At 44.7% G+C, this 18424-nt stretch overlaps 1 protein-coding gene across 1 annotated transcript in view; it reads right to left on the minus strand.

Moving 5' to 3' along the window:
• PYROXD2 (pyridine nucleotide-disulphide oxidoreductase domain 2) overlaps positions 1–18424 on the minus strand; it is a 145727-nt gene that overhangs the window by 104969 nt on the left and 22334 nt on the right. Inside the window, exons 2-8 of the mRNA XM_056529051.1 lie at positions 10533–10552; positions 8831–8924; positions 8266–8339; positions 6902–7054; positions 6435–6588; positions 5050–5111; positions 3587–3684 (exon numbers count right to left, since the gene is read on the minus strand). Of these exons, the coding sequence (XP_056385026.1) occupies positions 3587–3684; positions 5050–5111; positions 6435–6588; positions 6902–7054; positions 8266–8339; positions 8831–8924; positions 10533–10552 (655 nt within the window). The remainder of the gene's footprint in view (positions 1–3586; positions 3685–5049; positions 5112–6434; positions 6589–6901; positions 7055–8265; positions 8340–8830; positions 8925–10532; positions 10553–18424) is intronic.

Genomic DNA, 18424 nt, shown 5'->3' on the forward strand with positions numbered 1-18424 from the left:
GTCAGATCTTTGGAACAGTGGGCTGTACAAAATTTTTTATTTGCACAGCCCATTGTTCCAAAGATCTGTCAGACACCAGTGGGGTGTAAATTCTCACTGCACCCCTCATTACATTCCGTGAGGGGTGTAGTTTCCAAAATGGGGTCACATGTGGGGTTTTGTTTTTTTTGCGTTTGTCAAAACCGCTGTAGCAATCAGCCACCCCTGTGCAAATCACCTCAAATGTACATGGTGCACTCTCCCTTCTGGGCCTTGTTGTGAGCCCCCAGAGCCCTTTACGCCCACATATGGGGTATCTCCGTAGTCAGGAGAAACTGCATTACAAATTTTGGGGGGCTTTTTTCCCTTTTACCTCTTGTCAAAATGAAAAGTATAGGGCAACACCAGCATGTTAGTGTAAAAATTAACATGCTGGTGTAGACCCCATCTTCCCCTTTTCATAAGGGGTGAAAGGAGAAAAAGCCCCCCAAAATTTGTTAGGCAATTTCTCCCGAGTACGGAGATACCCCATATGTGGCCCTAAACTGTTGCCTTGAAATATGACAGGGCTCCGAAGTGAGAGAGCACCATGTGCATTTGAGGCCTGAATTAGGGATTTGCATAGGGGTGGACATAGGGGTATTCTACGCCAGCGATTCCCAAACAGGGTGCCTCCAGCTGTTGCAAAACTCCCAGCATGCATGGACAGTCAATGGCTGTCCGGCAATACTGGGAGTTGTTGTTTTGCAACAGCTGGAGGCTCCATTTTGGAAACAGTGGCGTACCAGACGTTTTTCATTTTTATTGGGGAGGGGGGGCTGTGTAGGGGTATGTGTATATGTAGTGTTTTTTACTTATTTTATTTTGTGTTAGTTTAGTGTAGTGTAGTGTTTTTAGGGTACAGTCACACGGGCGGGGGATTACAGCGAGTTTCCCGCTGTGAGTTTGAGCTGCCGCGCAAAATTTGCTGCATCGCAAACTAGCAGCCTGATACTCACTGTAAGCCCCCTGCCCATGTGAATGTACCCTGTACATTCACAGGGGGGGGGACCTCCAGCTGTTGCAAAACTACAACTCCCAGCATGCACGGTCTATCAGTGCATGCTGGTAGTTATAGTTTTGCAACAGCTGGAGGCACACGGGTTAGGAAACACTGAGTTAGGAAACAGACAATGTTTCCCAACCAGTGTGCCTCCAGTTGTTGCAAAACCACAACTCCCAGCAAGCCCAGGCAGCCGAAGGGCATATTGGGAGTAGTGGTTACGCAACAGCTGGAGGAGAACAGTTTGGGGACCACTGTGTAGTGGTGTCCAAGCTGTAGCCCTCCAGATGTTGCAAAACTACAACTCCCAGTATGCCAAAACTGTCCAGGCATGCTGGGAGTTGTAGTTCTGAAACATCTGAAGGGCCAGATGTTACAGAACTACAACTCCCAGCATGCCTGGACAGTAAGGGCATGCTGAGGATGTGTAGTTTTGCAACATCTGGAAGGGCACAGTGGTCTCCAAACTGTGGACCTCCCGATGTTGCAAAACTGCAACTCCCAGCATGCCCAGACGCCAAGGGCTGTCTGGGCATGCTGGGAGTTGTAGTATACAGGGTCCCATTACAGCAATACATGTCGCTTTACGGCGACGTGCATTGCTGTAAAGGGCCTGACCGCGGCTGAAGATCCACTCACCTGTCGCCGCCGCCGCCGCCGTCTTCATCATCGGGATCCGGGTCTTCAGGGACGAGGTAAGTACCGGGGCCGGTTCCCAGCACTCCCCCGTCCCCCGCCGCGTCCTCTGGTCTTCCTCCCGTCCTCTCCGGACATCCAGGGGCCGGGCAGGGCGGGAGGAAGTAACCGCCCCCCCCTGCGATTGGTGGGTTAACTAACCGACAGATCGCAGGGGATAGGAGGAGGTGGCAGGCTTGCCACCTCGCTCCTATACTTTAGCATGGTCCTGGCTGTCTGTGACAACCGGGATCATGCAAAATTACCGGGCGGTCGGGTCCCAGAGACCCGATCAGCCCGGTATCACTGCAGATCGCAGGGGCGATTTCCCTAGCGATTTACATGGCCCCCCTCGGCGTTTGCCCTGGATGCCTCCTGAAGCATTTCAGCAGGCATCCGCTTCCGATCTCTGCCCGGGGCACGGCAGAGACCGGAGAAACACCAGGACGTACTAGTACGTCCTGGGTCCTTAAAGCCCAGGGTGCCAGGACGTTCTAGTACGTCCTGGGTCCTTAAGGGGTTAAACTTGCAAGATATGAGCCTCCTGTCTGATATATAAATCGAGATTTTCCTAGCTAATGTTACGGAAAATACAAGTTATATGAAGACAGGAGGCGAGTATCTTCCCTCCCGACCCAACCCTGTTATGGTGTTCTTTCTCGTTTCAGGCTATTGAAGAGCGGATCTTTCCTCTACGCGGAAGAGGCTGAGGAGTCCCTGAGTTACAGTCGTTATGTTTTTTGTTCCAGTTAGAACACAGTTGGTCGAGGCCCGGTTGGCCATGACATCCGGTTACCAGGAGTCGGAGTTTCGATCGACGTCGGAGTGCTTCCGGTGTGACATGATGCGGTGCGCTGTTCCGAAGTTCGCACGAAAGAAAGAGGAGGAGGAGGTCCAGACAGCCCCTTATATAGGGTCGCCGACCCATGGGAGGGAGGACCCAAGGGCTGCTGGGAGTTGTAGTTTTAATGACATTTTTCTAATAACTGATGTAAATGAATTGTCTGTAGTTTTCTGCTATGGGCATTAAAAAGAAAGTTTAATGCAAGATACTCGCCTCCTGTCTTCATATAACTTATATTTTCCGTCACATTAGCTAGGAAAATCTCGATTTATGTGATGGAAACACTCTTACAAATAATAAAGAAAAATAATAAAGATATTAATATCTTTTTACTATAATCATAAATAACCTCTTTAGGCCTCCATCACACATGCGTTATATATGGTCAAATCTATTGACAGGTTCCCTTAAATAGCATTTATTAAAATGCTTTATAGAAGCTTCCATGGACATAGGCAACAATAGACTGCAGTGGGCCCTATTCACTCCTAAACTACAATTTTCTAGGTGTGACCTGTGCACAGAGGGGAGCGGTTAATATTACCTATCGTGAATGACCCGATCCCATCTTATCTATACACTTGTGCCACCTTTTACTGTAATCCTGTCTGCGATTATAAGAAGGAGACTGCTGGATTGTGTTATCTACAGAACAGAAAGTCTCAGCTTATTATTAGGCACAGTGGCTAAAAGGAAAACTACAAGATTTCAGAATTTGTTTAAAATATAGGTAGTAAAATGGAAAATTAGGAAAAACATCAACAAAATGATTCATAAATATGTTTGAAATAAAAACTTGATTTAAACAATACGTCAGTTTTTAATAACACTTTGAGACAAAAACTGTCTGGAGTTGTGATTGGTTGATATGGGCAAAATCAGACAGTTTGTGTCTGAAACAGATAAATAAATATGGGACACTCTGTTCGAGCGGTACAGACAGTAGGAATGAAAGGAATTGTGTGTGTCCCAATACTAGTGGTCAGAGAGGTCCCTAGTGATCTAATATGGGAAGAGAGACCATAGGATGAATTTATCATACATACCCACTGCCGGGTGTGGCTGGACAAGACATTGCTCCAATTACGGCATCCGTGGCGAGAGTGCACTTCAAAGGTTCAGACTCAAACCATTCATCCAATATCTACCAAAAGTAAAAACAAGCACAAAAAAATGTATTTTTATGACAACCAGCATCATTCTATGGGGAAGATTTGTCAAAACTGGTGCAGAGCAAATGGGTTTAGCAACCTATCAGACTCCAGCTTACATAAAAAAGTGAAAGGGCAGTCCTACTCAGTGACTGACAGCTATCTCAGTATGGCACGGGACCGCCCACTGGACTCCTTAGCCCACAATGAGCAGAGAACATTAGATTATTTTTTTTTGTAATTCCTTTAAATGCAAATTTACATCTTAGACATGTATGACCTAACCACTGGACCTTTATCCATCTTGGGAACATAGGAACCCCCAAAATAATTTTTTTATTGAAGGGAGAGGCCATGTTTGAACTTTATTGTTTTTCTCCCCTGCAGGTAAAATGTAGTACTACATGCCAGCTGTTCAAATTCATTTCTGGTAATATGTGGACAGCCAGATCCATTAAAACAGTGGTCTCCAAACTGTGGACCTAAAAATGTTGGCTGTCGGGGCATGCTGGGAGTTTTAGTTTTGCAACAACTAGAGGTCTACAGTTTAGAGATCACTGCATTAGAGCAAGATATACATACCTCCCAACATTTGCTGAGAGCAACGAGGAGCAATCCACACCACTAACCACACCCAACCCGCCTATAGATAATTTCCCACACTGTAGGTAGCTGCCCCCTTAAAGGGGTACTCCACTTCCTCCGAATGCTGAGTGCGGGTGCCGTGGCTCGTGACGTCATGGCCATGCCCGCTCGTGACATCATGCCCCGCCCCCTCAATGCAAGTCTATGGGAGGGGGAGTTACGCCCCCTCCCATAGACTTGCATTGAGGGGGCATGGCATGACGTCACAAGGGGGAATGGCCATGATGTCACGAGCCCCGGCGCCCGCACTCAGTTTGGAACAAAATGTTCTTAACGCTAAGGCAGTGGAGTACCCCTTTTAGATAAATAAACAGGAAAACAAGGAAAACATGCTTACCTGGTTCCTGGGTCCCGCGTAGTCCACGGCAAAGCTGCTCCTCGTCTCTCCTTCCTCCGGTCTCATGATGACTTCACTCTTGTGCCGTAGCGTAAAGTAGTGGAATGGCCCCTTGTGACGCCCAGATAATGCAGCTAGCAGTCACAGGAGAGATTGACAGGGTGAGGAGCCAGTGCTTCTTCGCTCTGTCAAAGCTTGGGGGTGCAAAAACGGGACGATGGGAGGGGGTCCCAAAAGCAGAATTGCCCCGCCCAAATCAGGATACACTTTATTAGCGGCTCTCCAGCCTGGGTCATAGAGCTTTATCTCCAAGTAGCAGCCCTCCTCTATTAGAGCACTTGGTATATTTATTTATTTTTTATTTTAGTTTGCTTACCTTAGATATTGGAGCGGTAAGGACTTGGTAATATTTAGGAAGTTGACTCCCCAGTGTAACACCTACAATAAGCAGAATAAGCAAATAGAAGGAACATATTTTACCACTAGGTTTGTATGTTATTTATCACCTGCTCTTCATCTATCATATAACATCAATGTTCCATTACTAGCCAAAATAAAATATCCATTGCCTGTCGTATAAAAGGAAAAAGGGACTGTTTTGATTTTACTTTATGTTCTTTTCATACACAGGGCATGCCCCCTCGACTTGACACTTGAATGACAAATGGTACATGACTCCCTTGATGACACCAGAAAACGAATAAGGACTATAGACCAGATCCCCAAAACTAATACAATCCCCAGAACAGACCCACCAATATAATTCAGACCCCAGACCAGACCATTAAAGTAACAGATCCTAGACCACATGCGCTAAAGTAATACAAACTCCAGATTCCTTAAGGGTACATTAACACGTGTGTATTTTTGCTGCAAAATTGCTTCAGCAGATTTTGCTGCCCATTAAAGTCAATGGGCAGAAAAATCTGCAGCAGCAAATCTGCTGCAGATCTGCAGCAAAAATACACACGTGTGAAAGCACACTAAAGGGTTATTCTGGTATCAATTATCAACCCAAGATACATATTTATAAATATATGCAAAAAAGATGTCTCAGCATTCTCCAAAGAGTGAAAAAACATACAAAAATGTATTAGCTCAATTCATAGCAACGTTTCTGCCCTCTCACAGGACCATTTTCAAGCTTGTGGTTTACTATTTATAAATATATAGTCACCACCTCTGACCAGCCCCCACAGCCTACCTAACCAACTCCTTGTTTTATATATATATATATATTCATTTATATTATATAGGCAGAATGAGGTGTGTTTACAGCATGCTGTACTTATCAATGCCTTAGGCAGAGAAACAGACGGGGATTGAATGCTGCAGATGCTGCAAATGTACTGACTACAGAGAAAGTCTGCTGAGTACTGAAATGTTCCGCAGCAGCTCTGGGCAGGAAAATGCCAAGTGTTCTGTGGGAAGGGAGTAGGGTGTGTAGGGTGTACAGGGTGGAACGGTTGTAATGAAGAACTGAGGTGAAAGCTATGCATTCTGGGAATTGTAGTACTGAGCAACTGTTAAACATGGAAGTGAAAGGACATGGTAGGAGACAGAATTCCATACACACAAAACAAATGGATTTTTTGTGGTTTCAAAACCGGGAAAGACAGGTAAACAATGCTATATGCTTCTGAAGTTTTATTGTTTTACCTGATGTCAGAGTACCCCTTAAACTAAACTACCTAAATAAATACAGACCCTTCTTGCCCTGCTCCCTGACTACAATGGCTGAGACTAAATGTTGCTACGTACCTGCTTTCAATAAGGGACGTAGTGTCTTAAGGGACTTCAGTCTTGTCATCAGAGACCCCTGTGCTATGGCTGCGGTGTCTGCAGGGGGGGCATCAAGGAGAGGGTCTATAGCTGCCACAAGACGATTCATGAAATCCTCATATTCTGGATAGGCCTGAAGAGGGGATTTAAGTTACAACAAATCCATTCATCATAGTTAACAGATCTAAGACAACAGTCCCCTGTAGAGTGAGGTCCATGCCCAATGGACACCACAGACATATAATAGGGGTCTTCAGGGTCCTGTTGTCATTTCCATCATAGCTCTACATGCTGCAGTATTCTTGCCATCAAAAATGACAGACATGTTACCGATGACCCTGATCCAGACGTAATCATAGATTTAGGCTCAAATTATTTTGTCACATTTTGAGGGCACACTATGGTGACCCCAGCCATTATCTGCTATGATGGTGAATGTCACATACCTTGGCATCTTTTTCCGAAAATTGTGCTATCTGCCTCTGGTTCTCAGTCATATCTGTCCCAAGAGTGAGGGACCTCGGAGGACGTCCGCCTACATTTTCCAGTAATGGAGTGAAGGAATGAGGGTCTCTGAAATAAATTTTCAATCCGTGTCTCTATAATACAGAAAGAACAAGAATTTAATATAAACGCAATAAAATAATATAACAATGTAAAGTTTTTTTTAGTAATAAGTTGCCATATGATCCAAGGTCCAATAACCCCCCCCCCCTACAGACTGTAGACCCACCAGGACCAACTCCAGTTCCTTTAAGTATCCTGTACTCTAGAAGTCCAACATTTACCTATGATCTAAATGTTATTGCAATGATGTTATGTGGTGTCCCAGCTCCAATGGCTGTCCTGTGGACTGCAGATCGCCTCAGGTATGCCTGCTGCACTTGTGTAGGACTCACTACTTTATTGTTTACTGTGAGATTGTGATTTACTGTATTAAGGTATTTTTAGTGTACCGTACCCAGAAGAAAGGAGATGCAGGGTAACCAGGTGACCCTGTTAACCAATGGGAACCCACAAGTTGCCCTTTATATAGTGTAAGGGGGAGATGCTGCCCTGGTTTGTGCTGAGTCAGTGTTGTGTAAGTTCAGCTTAGAACTGACTGCTGTGTGCAGAGCTTCATGTGAGCTGCAGTGGGGAAAGGAGGTGGAAGAAGTGTGAGGTGATTCCAAGTGAAGCCTAAAAGAAGAGAAGCTCTTGCCAAATCAGCCCGCCATTCTGCAGGTGTTCCCCGTACAGTTGATGAGTTCATATTCTGACGGTGTCAGTGAAATTGGACCTTAGCAGAACCCTAGCCAGCGTGTGATATCTCCTAGTCTCAAGTTATCATATTTGATAACAAGTTAAGTCAAGTTGGTGAAAACACCATAAATCCCAGCAAGGCTGCAGGGCTCCCTCGGGTTACACTGCATCCCTTCTACTCTGTTCTGTACTGCGAGTATTTTACTATCTGCTCCTGCCTCAGTAAAAGACAGTTATCCGTAACTAGGCGTCAGTGTGTTTATTGCCCCGTGCCTGGCCCAGGAGAAGCTGTCTCCACTTCGGACCATGTAGGTTAACAGTGCCCTGGCATCCCAATTTGACAGGTATATCTTGCACCCCCGTGTTACCAAAAAAACTAGGAGTCACGATCAGGATAATTGCTAACTGTGAGCCACAAATGCCACAGTTACACACCTGACAGGAGTCATTGTCACCATCAGTGGTGATGTTGTTCACTTTATCCATCAGTGGTTTTATATTTATGGCTGGTCGGTGTGTGTGTAACTAGTCAGCCCAGTGCTACATGAGACAAGACTGTGTAGCTCACCTTTAGTTCCAGGTCTTTGTATATCTGTGGTCTCAGGAGACTGAGGAGATAGGACGCTCTGGAGAACTTAAAACCTGTTTAACAATAATCTATATTTATTAATAATAATATTAAAAATAATTATTTAATTTAGTTATACTTATGCTGAAAGAAGTTAGTAATGAAAAAAAAATGACTATTAAATATAGATCCTATAAAGTAGTGATTCCCAGCCAGGGTGCCTCCAGCTGTTGCAAAACTACAACTGCTGGTATGCTGAAAGTTGTAGTTTTGCAACAGCTGGAGGCACCCTGGTTGGGAAACATTGAAATAAAAAAATAAAGTGGTACTTTATTTGGGCAATTTATGGAACTATTATTTGGGCAATGTGTGGCCTGGGCTAAACTTAACTCCTCTGGGTTAGGCAGCGTGTCCTTCGAGGTGCTGCTGTGTGTGCAGGCTGTGCTACCGTAAAAGAAACCCGCTAGAAAAAGTAACAGACAAAATGCCCAAAAAGTTGTTGCCCAAAATAAGAGGAAGACATCACCACCACCACCATCCCCCACAAGTAAATATTAAAATCCACCTGGAATAATCTCTTCAGTAACCGCTGCTCCGCCAATCACGTGACGCCTCTCAAGTACCACACAGTTCACCCCAGACTTCTGTAGATAAGCTGCCTACAAAACAAGAAGAGAGAGCAAGAGAATAAGCACATGCTGTATGTGGTATTGCACTTTTTAGTAGCATTTTTAGGTGCCATAGGAGCACTGTATGGCAGGATTATTTTATCATCATAAGGCTCTGCTTTTGGGCAATCTATGATGACATGCAGATGAGCTCCCATACTAGTGTTTTCCAACCAAGGTGCCTCCAGCTGTTGCAAAACTACAACTCCCAGCATGCCTGGACAGCCAAAGGCTGTTCGGGCATGTTGTTGTAATGTCCCAGTACAGGACATGGTCCTGCACTATACTTAGATCCTGTCAGGTTGAGCCCCTCAGTGATCTGGGGGCTCTCCTGTAGTGTCTCCCCTGCTGTTTATAGACTGTCATTTGTTGTCATAGGATTATAGTCAGTACATTAATTTATAGTTAGTTTTCAGGACCTGTGAGAGATCTGAAGGACCTGTGGAGTGTCACATGTTATGCTATGTTGTCACATGATGTTACCCAGAGAGCACCAGCTTAACCTATGACCTGCAGCTTGACCAATTGGCTTTAGTCCAGCTCCCCACTATAAAAAGGGGCGGCCATTACAATTCACTCTCTTATGTTTTACCACCTGCTACTTTGTGCAGCAACCACCAGAGATTTCAGTGCTAGTGACCAGCATCTGGAAGACCACAAAGCTACAGTCATTCCAGTAAGTCAAAAGTCTATGTCTGCTGTTACTACAAATAGTCAAGTCCTGCATATAGTCAAGCCTGAAGTCAAATCTCTCAAGTCTATTACAAGTCTAATTGGTCCCAGAAAACTGCGAGGTCCTTCTGGGTTCCTGGCCACCTCTCTGGGAATCTGGCCTAGCTGTGAAGATAATTCAATCTGTCTTAACTCAGTAAAGCCTCCATTAAACCATAACTGGTTGTGGACTCTCCTTTCTTTAACTAGCCATTGGAATAGCGGAGATACCGTTCGCATGGTTCCGGTACCAAAAACCACTCTGGCGTCACGAACAATAGGGGTTAACAACATCTTGCCCCAGGGGTTACTACCATCTGGCCCCGCCACCTACACCGCTACACCCTGTGGTTCCGCCATACACCATGGGCCACCACCTTGTGGGTTGTAGTTTTGCAACAGCCGCAGACACCCTGGCTGGAAAAAACTGCCCAATACACTGCATCATCCCAGCAAATTCTCTACAGATCTTGTTTGGCCCTGTGCAGTATACAGAGACACTAGAGCTGTGCACAACATAACCATATTGATATTGTCTTGTTCCAGCATAAGTAGAAAATATAATTTAGTGATATTTTATTCTTGTAATACTGACTGACCTTTTTTATTATATATATATTTTAAACAAAATTCTTGTAAAGACAAATAACCCAATGCATTTCACAATTATTGATATTTACGAAAAATACTGACTCAGCCTTTTATGAACAAAATGGCAAAGTATGCAGTTAATAAATGACTATAGTCATGATGTATGGTGTATATGTAAGCATCTTCACATAGGTTGTTATTAATGTGGTCAGCACTTTACTCATTCCACGGAATCGGTTTGTCATGTGTAGCAGTCACATGACATATGGAACAATATGAAAAGGTTAGAAAACTTACCGCTACCAGGCCATTGTGTCCTGTAAAGAAGGAATAAAAAGAAATATGTTTGACATCTGCAGAAAAAGCGTATAAATCATGTATATTGCATGAGGAAATTAGTAAGTCACATCGCAGTACGTTTAATATGATGATGACATCACGTATCATCACTGTGTGCATTATCCTTGTATGACATTGTTGTGTTTATTTGCCCTGTGCTGTGACATCACTGTGTGCATTATCCTTGTATGACATTCGTTGTGTTTATTTGCCCTGTGCTGTGACATCACTGTGTGCATTATCCTTGTATGACATTCGTTGTGTTTATTTGCCCTGTGCTGTGACATCACTGTGTGCATTATCCTTGTATGACATTCGTTGTGTTTATTTGCCCTGTGCTGTGACATCACTGTGTGCATTACCCTTGTATGACATTCGTTGTGTTTATTTGCCCTGTGCTGTGACATCACTGTGTGCATTATCCTTGTATGACATTGGTGTGTTTATTTGCCCTGTGCTGTGACATCACTGTGTGCATTATCCTTGTATGGCATTGTTGTGTTTATTTGCCCTGTGCTGTGACATCACTGTGTGCATTATCCTTCTATGACATTGTTGTGTTTATTTTCCCTATGCTGTGACATCACTGTGTGCATTATCCTTCTATGACATTGTTGTGTTTATTTGCCCTGTGCTGTGACAGCACTGTGTGCATTATCCTTCTATGACATTGTTGTGTTTATTTTCCCTGTGCTGTGACATCACTGTGTGCATTATCCTATGACATTGTTGTGTTTATTTTCCCTGTGCTGTGACATCACTGTGTGCATTATCCTTCTATGACATTGTTGTGTTTATTTGCCCTGTGCTGTGACATCACTGTGTGCATTATCCTTCTATGACATTGTTGTGTTTATTTGCCCTGTGCTGTGACATCACTGTGTGCATTATCCTTGTATGACATTCGTTGTGTTTATTTGCCCTGTGCTGTGACATCACTGTGTGCATTATCCTTGTATGACATTCGTTGTGTTTATTTGCCCTGTGCCAGTGGCGTTGCGACCCGGGTGCGGGGGGTGCGGCCCGCACCGGGTGACACCAACCTAATGGGGTGACACCAACACGCTCCATAGACCCCCCCCCCCATCTGTGCCCGACCGGCCTCCCTTCCGTCAGCACCCCCCCAACCCCCCCCCCCCCCCCCCCCCGCGCTGTGTGTGCGGTGCGCCCGTCCGTCAGCAACCCCCCTCTTTCTCCTGCACTTTGCGCCCGTCCATCATCACACCCCCCTCACCTTCACCAGCATTGTGCCCGGCCTCCGCTCCCACGTCTGCGCCGGCCTGACGTCACACCGCATGGCCGCGCAGGAGGACGTCAGTTACGTCACTCGCACGGCGCCCGGTGAGAAGGAGCGCTGCGCTGGATGGGTGAGTGTGTGTGTCTGTCTCTCTGTCTGTCTCTATCTATGTTTGTGTGTGTGACTGTGTGTATGTGTGACTGTGTGACTCTGTGTGTGTGTGTGTGACTGTGTGTGTGTGTGACTGTGTGTGTGACTGTGTGTGTGTGTGTCTGTGAGTGTGTGTCTCTCTGACTGTGTGTGTTTGTGTGTGTGTCTCTCTGTGTTGTATGTGTTTTTTTGTGTGTGTGTGGGGGGGGGGGGGGGGGGGGTGGTGGTATAACCAGCAATCTATTGTGGGGAGACTTTGACCCATTGTGGGGAACCTGCGGCCTAATGTGGGGAAACTACTACCAAGTGTGGGGATTCTATGCTACCTTATGTGGGGAATCTGTGCTACCTAATGTGGGGAAATTGCTACCTAATGTGGGGAATCTGTGCTACCTAATGTGGAGAAATTGCTACCTAATGTGGGGTAACTGGTACCTACCTAATGTGGGGGAACTGGTACCAAATGTGGGGAATCTATGCTGCCTAATGTGTGGAATAGATGCTACCTAATGTGGGGAAACTGCGACCTACCTAATGTGGGGGAACTGCTGCCTACCTAATGCTCCCCCCCTGGCAGTAGCACCCTCATCATCCACCAGCAACACCCCCCCCCCCCCCCAGCAGCACCTCCATCAGCAGATCCTGATGGTGGATGATGGTGGTGCTCCTGCCAGGAGGATGATCCTGCCGATGGATGATGGGGATGATACTGCCAGGGGGATGGCTAGTAGCACCCTCATCATCCTCCAGCAACACCCCCCCGAGTAGTAGCACCCCCATCATCCACTAACAACACCACCAATACCCCCCTCCCGTCGTAATCGCATCAGTTAACGGATGTTGAGGGGTGTTACTTTGGTTGTGGTATTATATTCAGAGGGTGCACTGTATGGCAACGTTATATTCAGAGGGCGCAGTTTGTTGTAGTATTATATTCAGAGGGCGCAGTTTGTGGTAGTATTATATTCAGAGGGCGCAGTTTGTGGTAGTATTATTAGAGATGAGCGAACTTACAGTAAATTCGATTCGTCACAAACTTCTCGGCTCGGCAGTTGATGACTTATCCTGCGTAAATTAGTTCAGCCTTCAGGTGCTCCGGTGGGCTGGAAAAGGTGGATACATTCCTAGGAAAGAGTCTCTTAGGACTGTATCCACCTTTTCCAGCCCACGGGAGCACCTGAAAGCTGAACTAATTTATGCAGGAAAAGTTATCAACTGCCGAGCAGAGAAGTTTGTGACGAGTTGAATTTACTGTAGTTTGCTCATCTCTAAGTATTATATTCAGAGGGCGCAGTGGGTGGTAGTATTATATTCAGAGGGTACAGTATGTGGCGGTATTATATTCAGGGGTACAGTATGTGGCAGATTTATATTCAGGGGTACAGTATGTGGCAGATTTATATTCAGAGGGTACAGTATGTGGCAGATTTATATTCAGAGGGTACAGTATGTGGCAGATTTATATTCAGTGTGTGCATTATCCTTCTATGACATTGTTGTGTTTATTTGCCCTGTGCTGTGACATCACTGTATGCATTATCCTTGTATGACATTGTTGTGTTTATTTGCCCTTTGCAGTGACAACACTGTGTGCATTATCCTTGTATGACATTGTTGTGTTTATTTGCCCTGTGCTGTGACATCACTGTGTGCATTATCCTTCTATGACATTGTTGTGTTTATTTTCCCTGTGCTGTGACATCACTGTGTGCATTATCCTATGACGTTGTGTTTATTTTCCCTGTGCTGTGACATCACTGTGTGCATTATCCTTCTATGACATTGTTGTGTTTATTTTCCCTGTGCTGTGACATCACTGTGTGCATTATCCTATGACATTGTTGTGTTTATTTTCCCTGTGCTGTGACATCACTGTGTGCATTATCCTTCTATGACATTGTTGTGTTTATTTGCCCTGTGCTGTGACATCACTGTGTGCATTATCCTTCTATGACATTGTTGTGTTTATTTGCCCTGTGCTGTGACATCACTGTGTGCATTATCCTTCTATGACATTGTTGTGTTTATTTGCCCTGTGCTGTGACATCACTGTATGCATTATCCTTGTATGACATTGTTGTGTTTATTTGCCCTTTGCAGTGACAACACTGTGTGCATTATCCTTGTATGACATTGTTGTGTTTATTTGCCCTGTGCTGTGACAACACTGTGGTCCTGAGCAGAGATGAATGAAGCAAATAGGCTTAAATCCAATTTGTTCCAAAATATCCCTCAAAATTTCAATTTCATATTATCAGAAACTTTTGTGATTTGATTCAGGAGGATAGCTTATAATGGCAGCTACCATTTTATCATTCCGAAGAAGGGTTGGGGGATAAAGTAAAGGTTAGGTTAATCGTTAGTGTAGATAGGGTTAGGATTAGTATGGTTCTTCTGGTCCCTAACTTCTAATTCTATTACCAGTAAATGAACAGGGTTTTTCCAGCGAAAGAAACAACCCAAGTATGGTGTTAAAAAGTATGATAAAGCTACTTACTAAGTAATGTTATTAGCCATAGTGCAGAGAGCTTCCTTTGTCAGCTATGCTATCTCCTGTCAGTCTGCTCTGTCCTTCTTCCCCTATCCTCATCTGTCTGCTTCTGACAAGACCAGTGATGTGAATAGGGGAGCTGGTATTACTTCTCATTAGATCTATAACTCATTAGAGAAGGCAGCAAAGAGCCTTTCTCAGTCAAAGTAGTTTCCTTAAGAACAGGCTCACTTCTGGCTTAATTAATGAGTCATAAATCTAATGAGCAGGAATACCAGCTCCCTCTTTCACATCACTGGTCCCATCCTGAGCCGACATGAGGGCAAAGGGGAAGTGGGACAGTGCAGACTGCTTACACAGCCTGTTATGTGAGGTAACAGCTACAAGGGAGACGGCTCAGCTGATATGGAAGATCTGTGCCCTATGGCTAATAACAAATTAGTAAATAGTTTTATTATACTTTTTCACACCATACGCATAGACAACCCCTTTAAGGTCATCCTGTATTGGCTTTAAGGAGTTTGAATACACTCCTCAAATTCAAGGCACCTTTGATTCACACAAAATTATTCATAATAGTTCCTTTACTTTTATAGCACCCACATATTCTGCAGCGATGTCCGTAGCTTGTCGTCACTTAAATTGGCCCCTGTCTTCATTGTGGTTATCAAATCTAGATTTAATCTAGATTCACCTATCAGTTTGTTTTAGAGTGCGGGAGTAACATACAAACTCCACATTGTATGGGATTTGAACCCAGGACTCCAGTACTGCAAGGCAACAGTGCTACCCACTGAGCCATGCAAAACCCTATGGACAATTCGACTGAACCCGACCTAAAATAAATTAGGGGAAATCAGCTTATGTCTAATCATAAGCTACTAACTATGACACCACTATTTTTTTTATTATGTCTGCTATGTGACATGACCATGCACATTATTTAACATTACACTATGACATCACTGTGTGCAAACAATCTTTCCAATTACTACTGTATTATTTCTGCTTTGTGTTTATCATTTCTGTTTTTGTGACATCACTGTGGGGATTATCCCTTCCCGATGACCTCACAGCATGTTCATAGCCATGATCCTGTGACATCACTATGTCTATTGCCCGTTTGGCTACATCACAAATTTATTCTAATATTGTCATTTTGAGTTCATCATCCCTGTGCTGGGGCATCACTGTCCCTAAATCTGCTATAAATCACTAGCGTTGTTTATTACCATTATTTCCCTGTCCTTTTCAGACTATAGTCTCTCTATATCTCTGGACTCTTCCCTTCAAACTCTGGCTAACTTGTTTGATATGTACAATGTAGTGTTTGTGTTTGCTGTAAATGTAAAGACATAAATTCACCCTTTTCATTTCTTATTCTATGTAGTCACTATTTAGGTCACTTAACCCCTTAAGGACCGGGGGTTTTTCCGTTTTTGCATTTTCGTTTTTTGCTCCTTGCCTTTAAAAAATCATAACTCTTTCAATTTTACACCTAAAAATCCATATGATGACTTATTTTTTGCGCCACCAATTCTACTTTGTAATTACGTCAGTCATTTTTCCCAAAAATCTACGGTGAAACGGAAAAAAAAATCATTGTGCGACAAAATTGAAAAAAAACACGCTGTTTTGTAACTTTTGGGGGCTTCCGTTTCTACGTAGTACATTTTTCGGTAAAAATGACACCTTATCTTTATTCTGTAGGTCCATACGATTAAAATGATCCCCTACATATATAGGTTTGATTTTGTCGTACTTCTGGAAAAAATCATAACTACATGCAGGAAAATTAATACGTTTAAAATTGTCATCTTCTGACCCCTATAACTTTTTTATTTTTCCGTGTATGGGGCGGTATGAGGGCTCATTTTTTGCGCCGTGATCTGAAGTTTTTAACGGTACCATTTTTGCATTGATAGGACTTATTGATCGGAATTTTTTTGCGCGGACGCCATTGACCGAGCGGTTTAATTAATGATATATTTTTATAATTCGGACATTTCCGCAAGCGGTGATACTATATATGTTTATTTTTATTTACACTGTGTTTTTTTTTTTTGTGGGAAAAGGGGGGTGATTCAAACTTTTTTTTTGCAGTGTTATAGCTCCCATAGGGACCTATAACACTGCACACACTGATCATTGTTATCCCATAGGGACCTATAACACTGCACACACTGATCATCATTTATCACTGGTTTCTCATAGGAAATGCCTGGATCTCAGGCACTGAGCAGTCTTTCGGCTATCGGACAGCGAGGAGGCAGGTAGGGGCCCTCCCGCTGTCCTGTAAGCTGTTCGGGATGCCGCGATTTCGCCGCGGCTATCCCAAAAAGCCCACTGAGTTAACCGGCAGCTTTCACTTTTGCTTTTAGCCACGCGGCTCAGCTCTGAGCGGGCGGCTAAAGAGTTAATAGCGCGCGGCGCCACGATCGGCGCTGCGCGCTATTAGCAGCGGGTCCCGGCTTCACTATGACGCCGGGCCCGCCGTGATATGATGCGGGGTTACCGTGTAACCCTGCGTTATATCACTGGAGCAGGACCAAGGACGTACCTGTACGTCCTTGGTCCTTAAGGGGTTAAAGGGGTACTCCACCCCTAGACATCTTATCCCCTATCCAAAGCGAAAGAGCGTGACGTCACGACTCCGCCCCCGTGTGACGTCACGCCCCGTCCCCTCAATGCAAGTCTATGGGAGGGGGCGTGACATCCCATAGACTTGCATTGAGGGGACGGGGCGTGACGTCACACGGAGGCGGAGTCGTGACATCAAGCTCTTTTGCTCGCGTGGTCGGGATCCGAAGCCTCCTGCGTTGCCGGAAGCCGTTGAGGTGGGTGCTGCAGCCAAGATCCCAGGGGTCCTTTGGATAGGGGATAAGATGTCTAGGGGCGGAGTACCACTTTAAATGCATTTCAATGCATTATACTTCAGAGCTGCATTCACAATTCTGCTAGTTATCATTGAAAACAATTGACAAGCTTGGGATCAGACATATCCCTAATAGCTTATTAGAGCTTTTATAATGCAGTGGGACATTTATCCTACATTAGATATTTCAGAGCTGCATTCATAATTCTGCTGAATCAGGCACATTCCTGTAAAATGTTGCTTATCTCCCACAATGTCAGGGTAAAGACTTCCAGAGTCCAAGTCATCAGAGTAGACTTGTAGATGTAGAATGTTTGTGATGTTATCTCTGAAGCTTGCAGGTTTATATACAAAGTGCTTAAAGAGTACGTCCTATGATCTTAAAGGAGAACTCCGGAATAAGAAAATTATTGTCCATACTGCCGGCAGTAAAAAAATAAACAGATACATATCATCCTTCGCTCCTCCGGTAACCGGTTCTGGCCTCCGCCGCGATCCTCTTCCTGGTTGCCGGTGGTCGGCGAGTCATATTGCACTCAGCCAATCCCGAAGTCCCGACTCGGCCGGCGATAGGCTGAGCGGCAGGGAGACGTTTTCGGTGCCGGGGCCGAAAACGTTACACTGCCTCTCAGCCTATCGCCGGCCGAGTCAGGACTTTGTTGCGGCCGAAGATTGGCTGAGTGCAGTATGACTCGACGACCACCGGCAACCAGGAAGAGGATCGTGGCGGAGGCCAGAACCGGTTACCGGAGGAGCGAAGGATGATATGTATCTGTTTATTTTTTTACTGCCGGCAGTATGGACAATAATTTTCCTATTCCAGAGTTCTCCTTTAAGTTTTATAATCCTCCTAGTTCACTGCCCCCATCATGATAAACCTCCCCCCCCCCCTGCCTTTTTTTTTTTTTTATAAATATTTTTTTTTTTACCTTGATATTGCTCTGTATTTTCTGCTCAGTCTCAGTCAGATTCACAGACTAGGAAGGGGCGTTCCCCAGCAGGCGTAACATCATCTGAAGCCATACAGGGGATAACTCCCTCCCTCACTCTGCTACACACAGCCCAGAGCAGTTCAGTGTGAGATGAGCTATTGTCAC

Source organism: Hyla sarda, chromosome 7 (genome assembly GCF_029499605.1).
Source record: "Hyla sarda isolate aHylSar1 chromosome 7, aHylSar1.hap1, whole genome shotgun sequence".
In the NCBI taxonomy this organism is placed as follows: Eukaryota; Metazoa; Chordata; class Amphibia; order Anura; family Hylidae; genus Hyla; species Hyla sarda.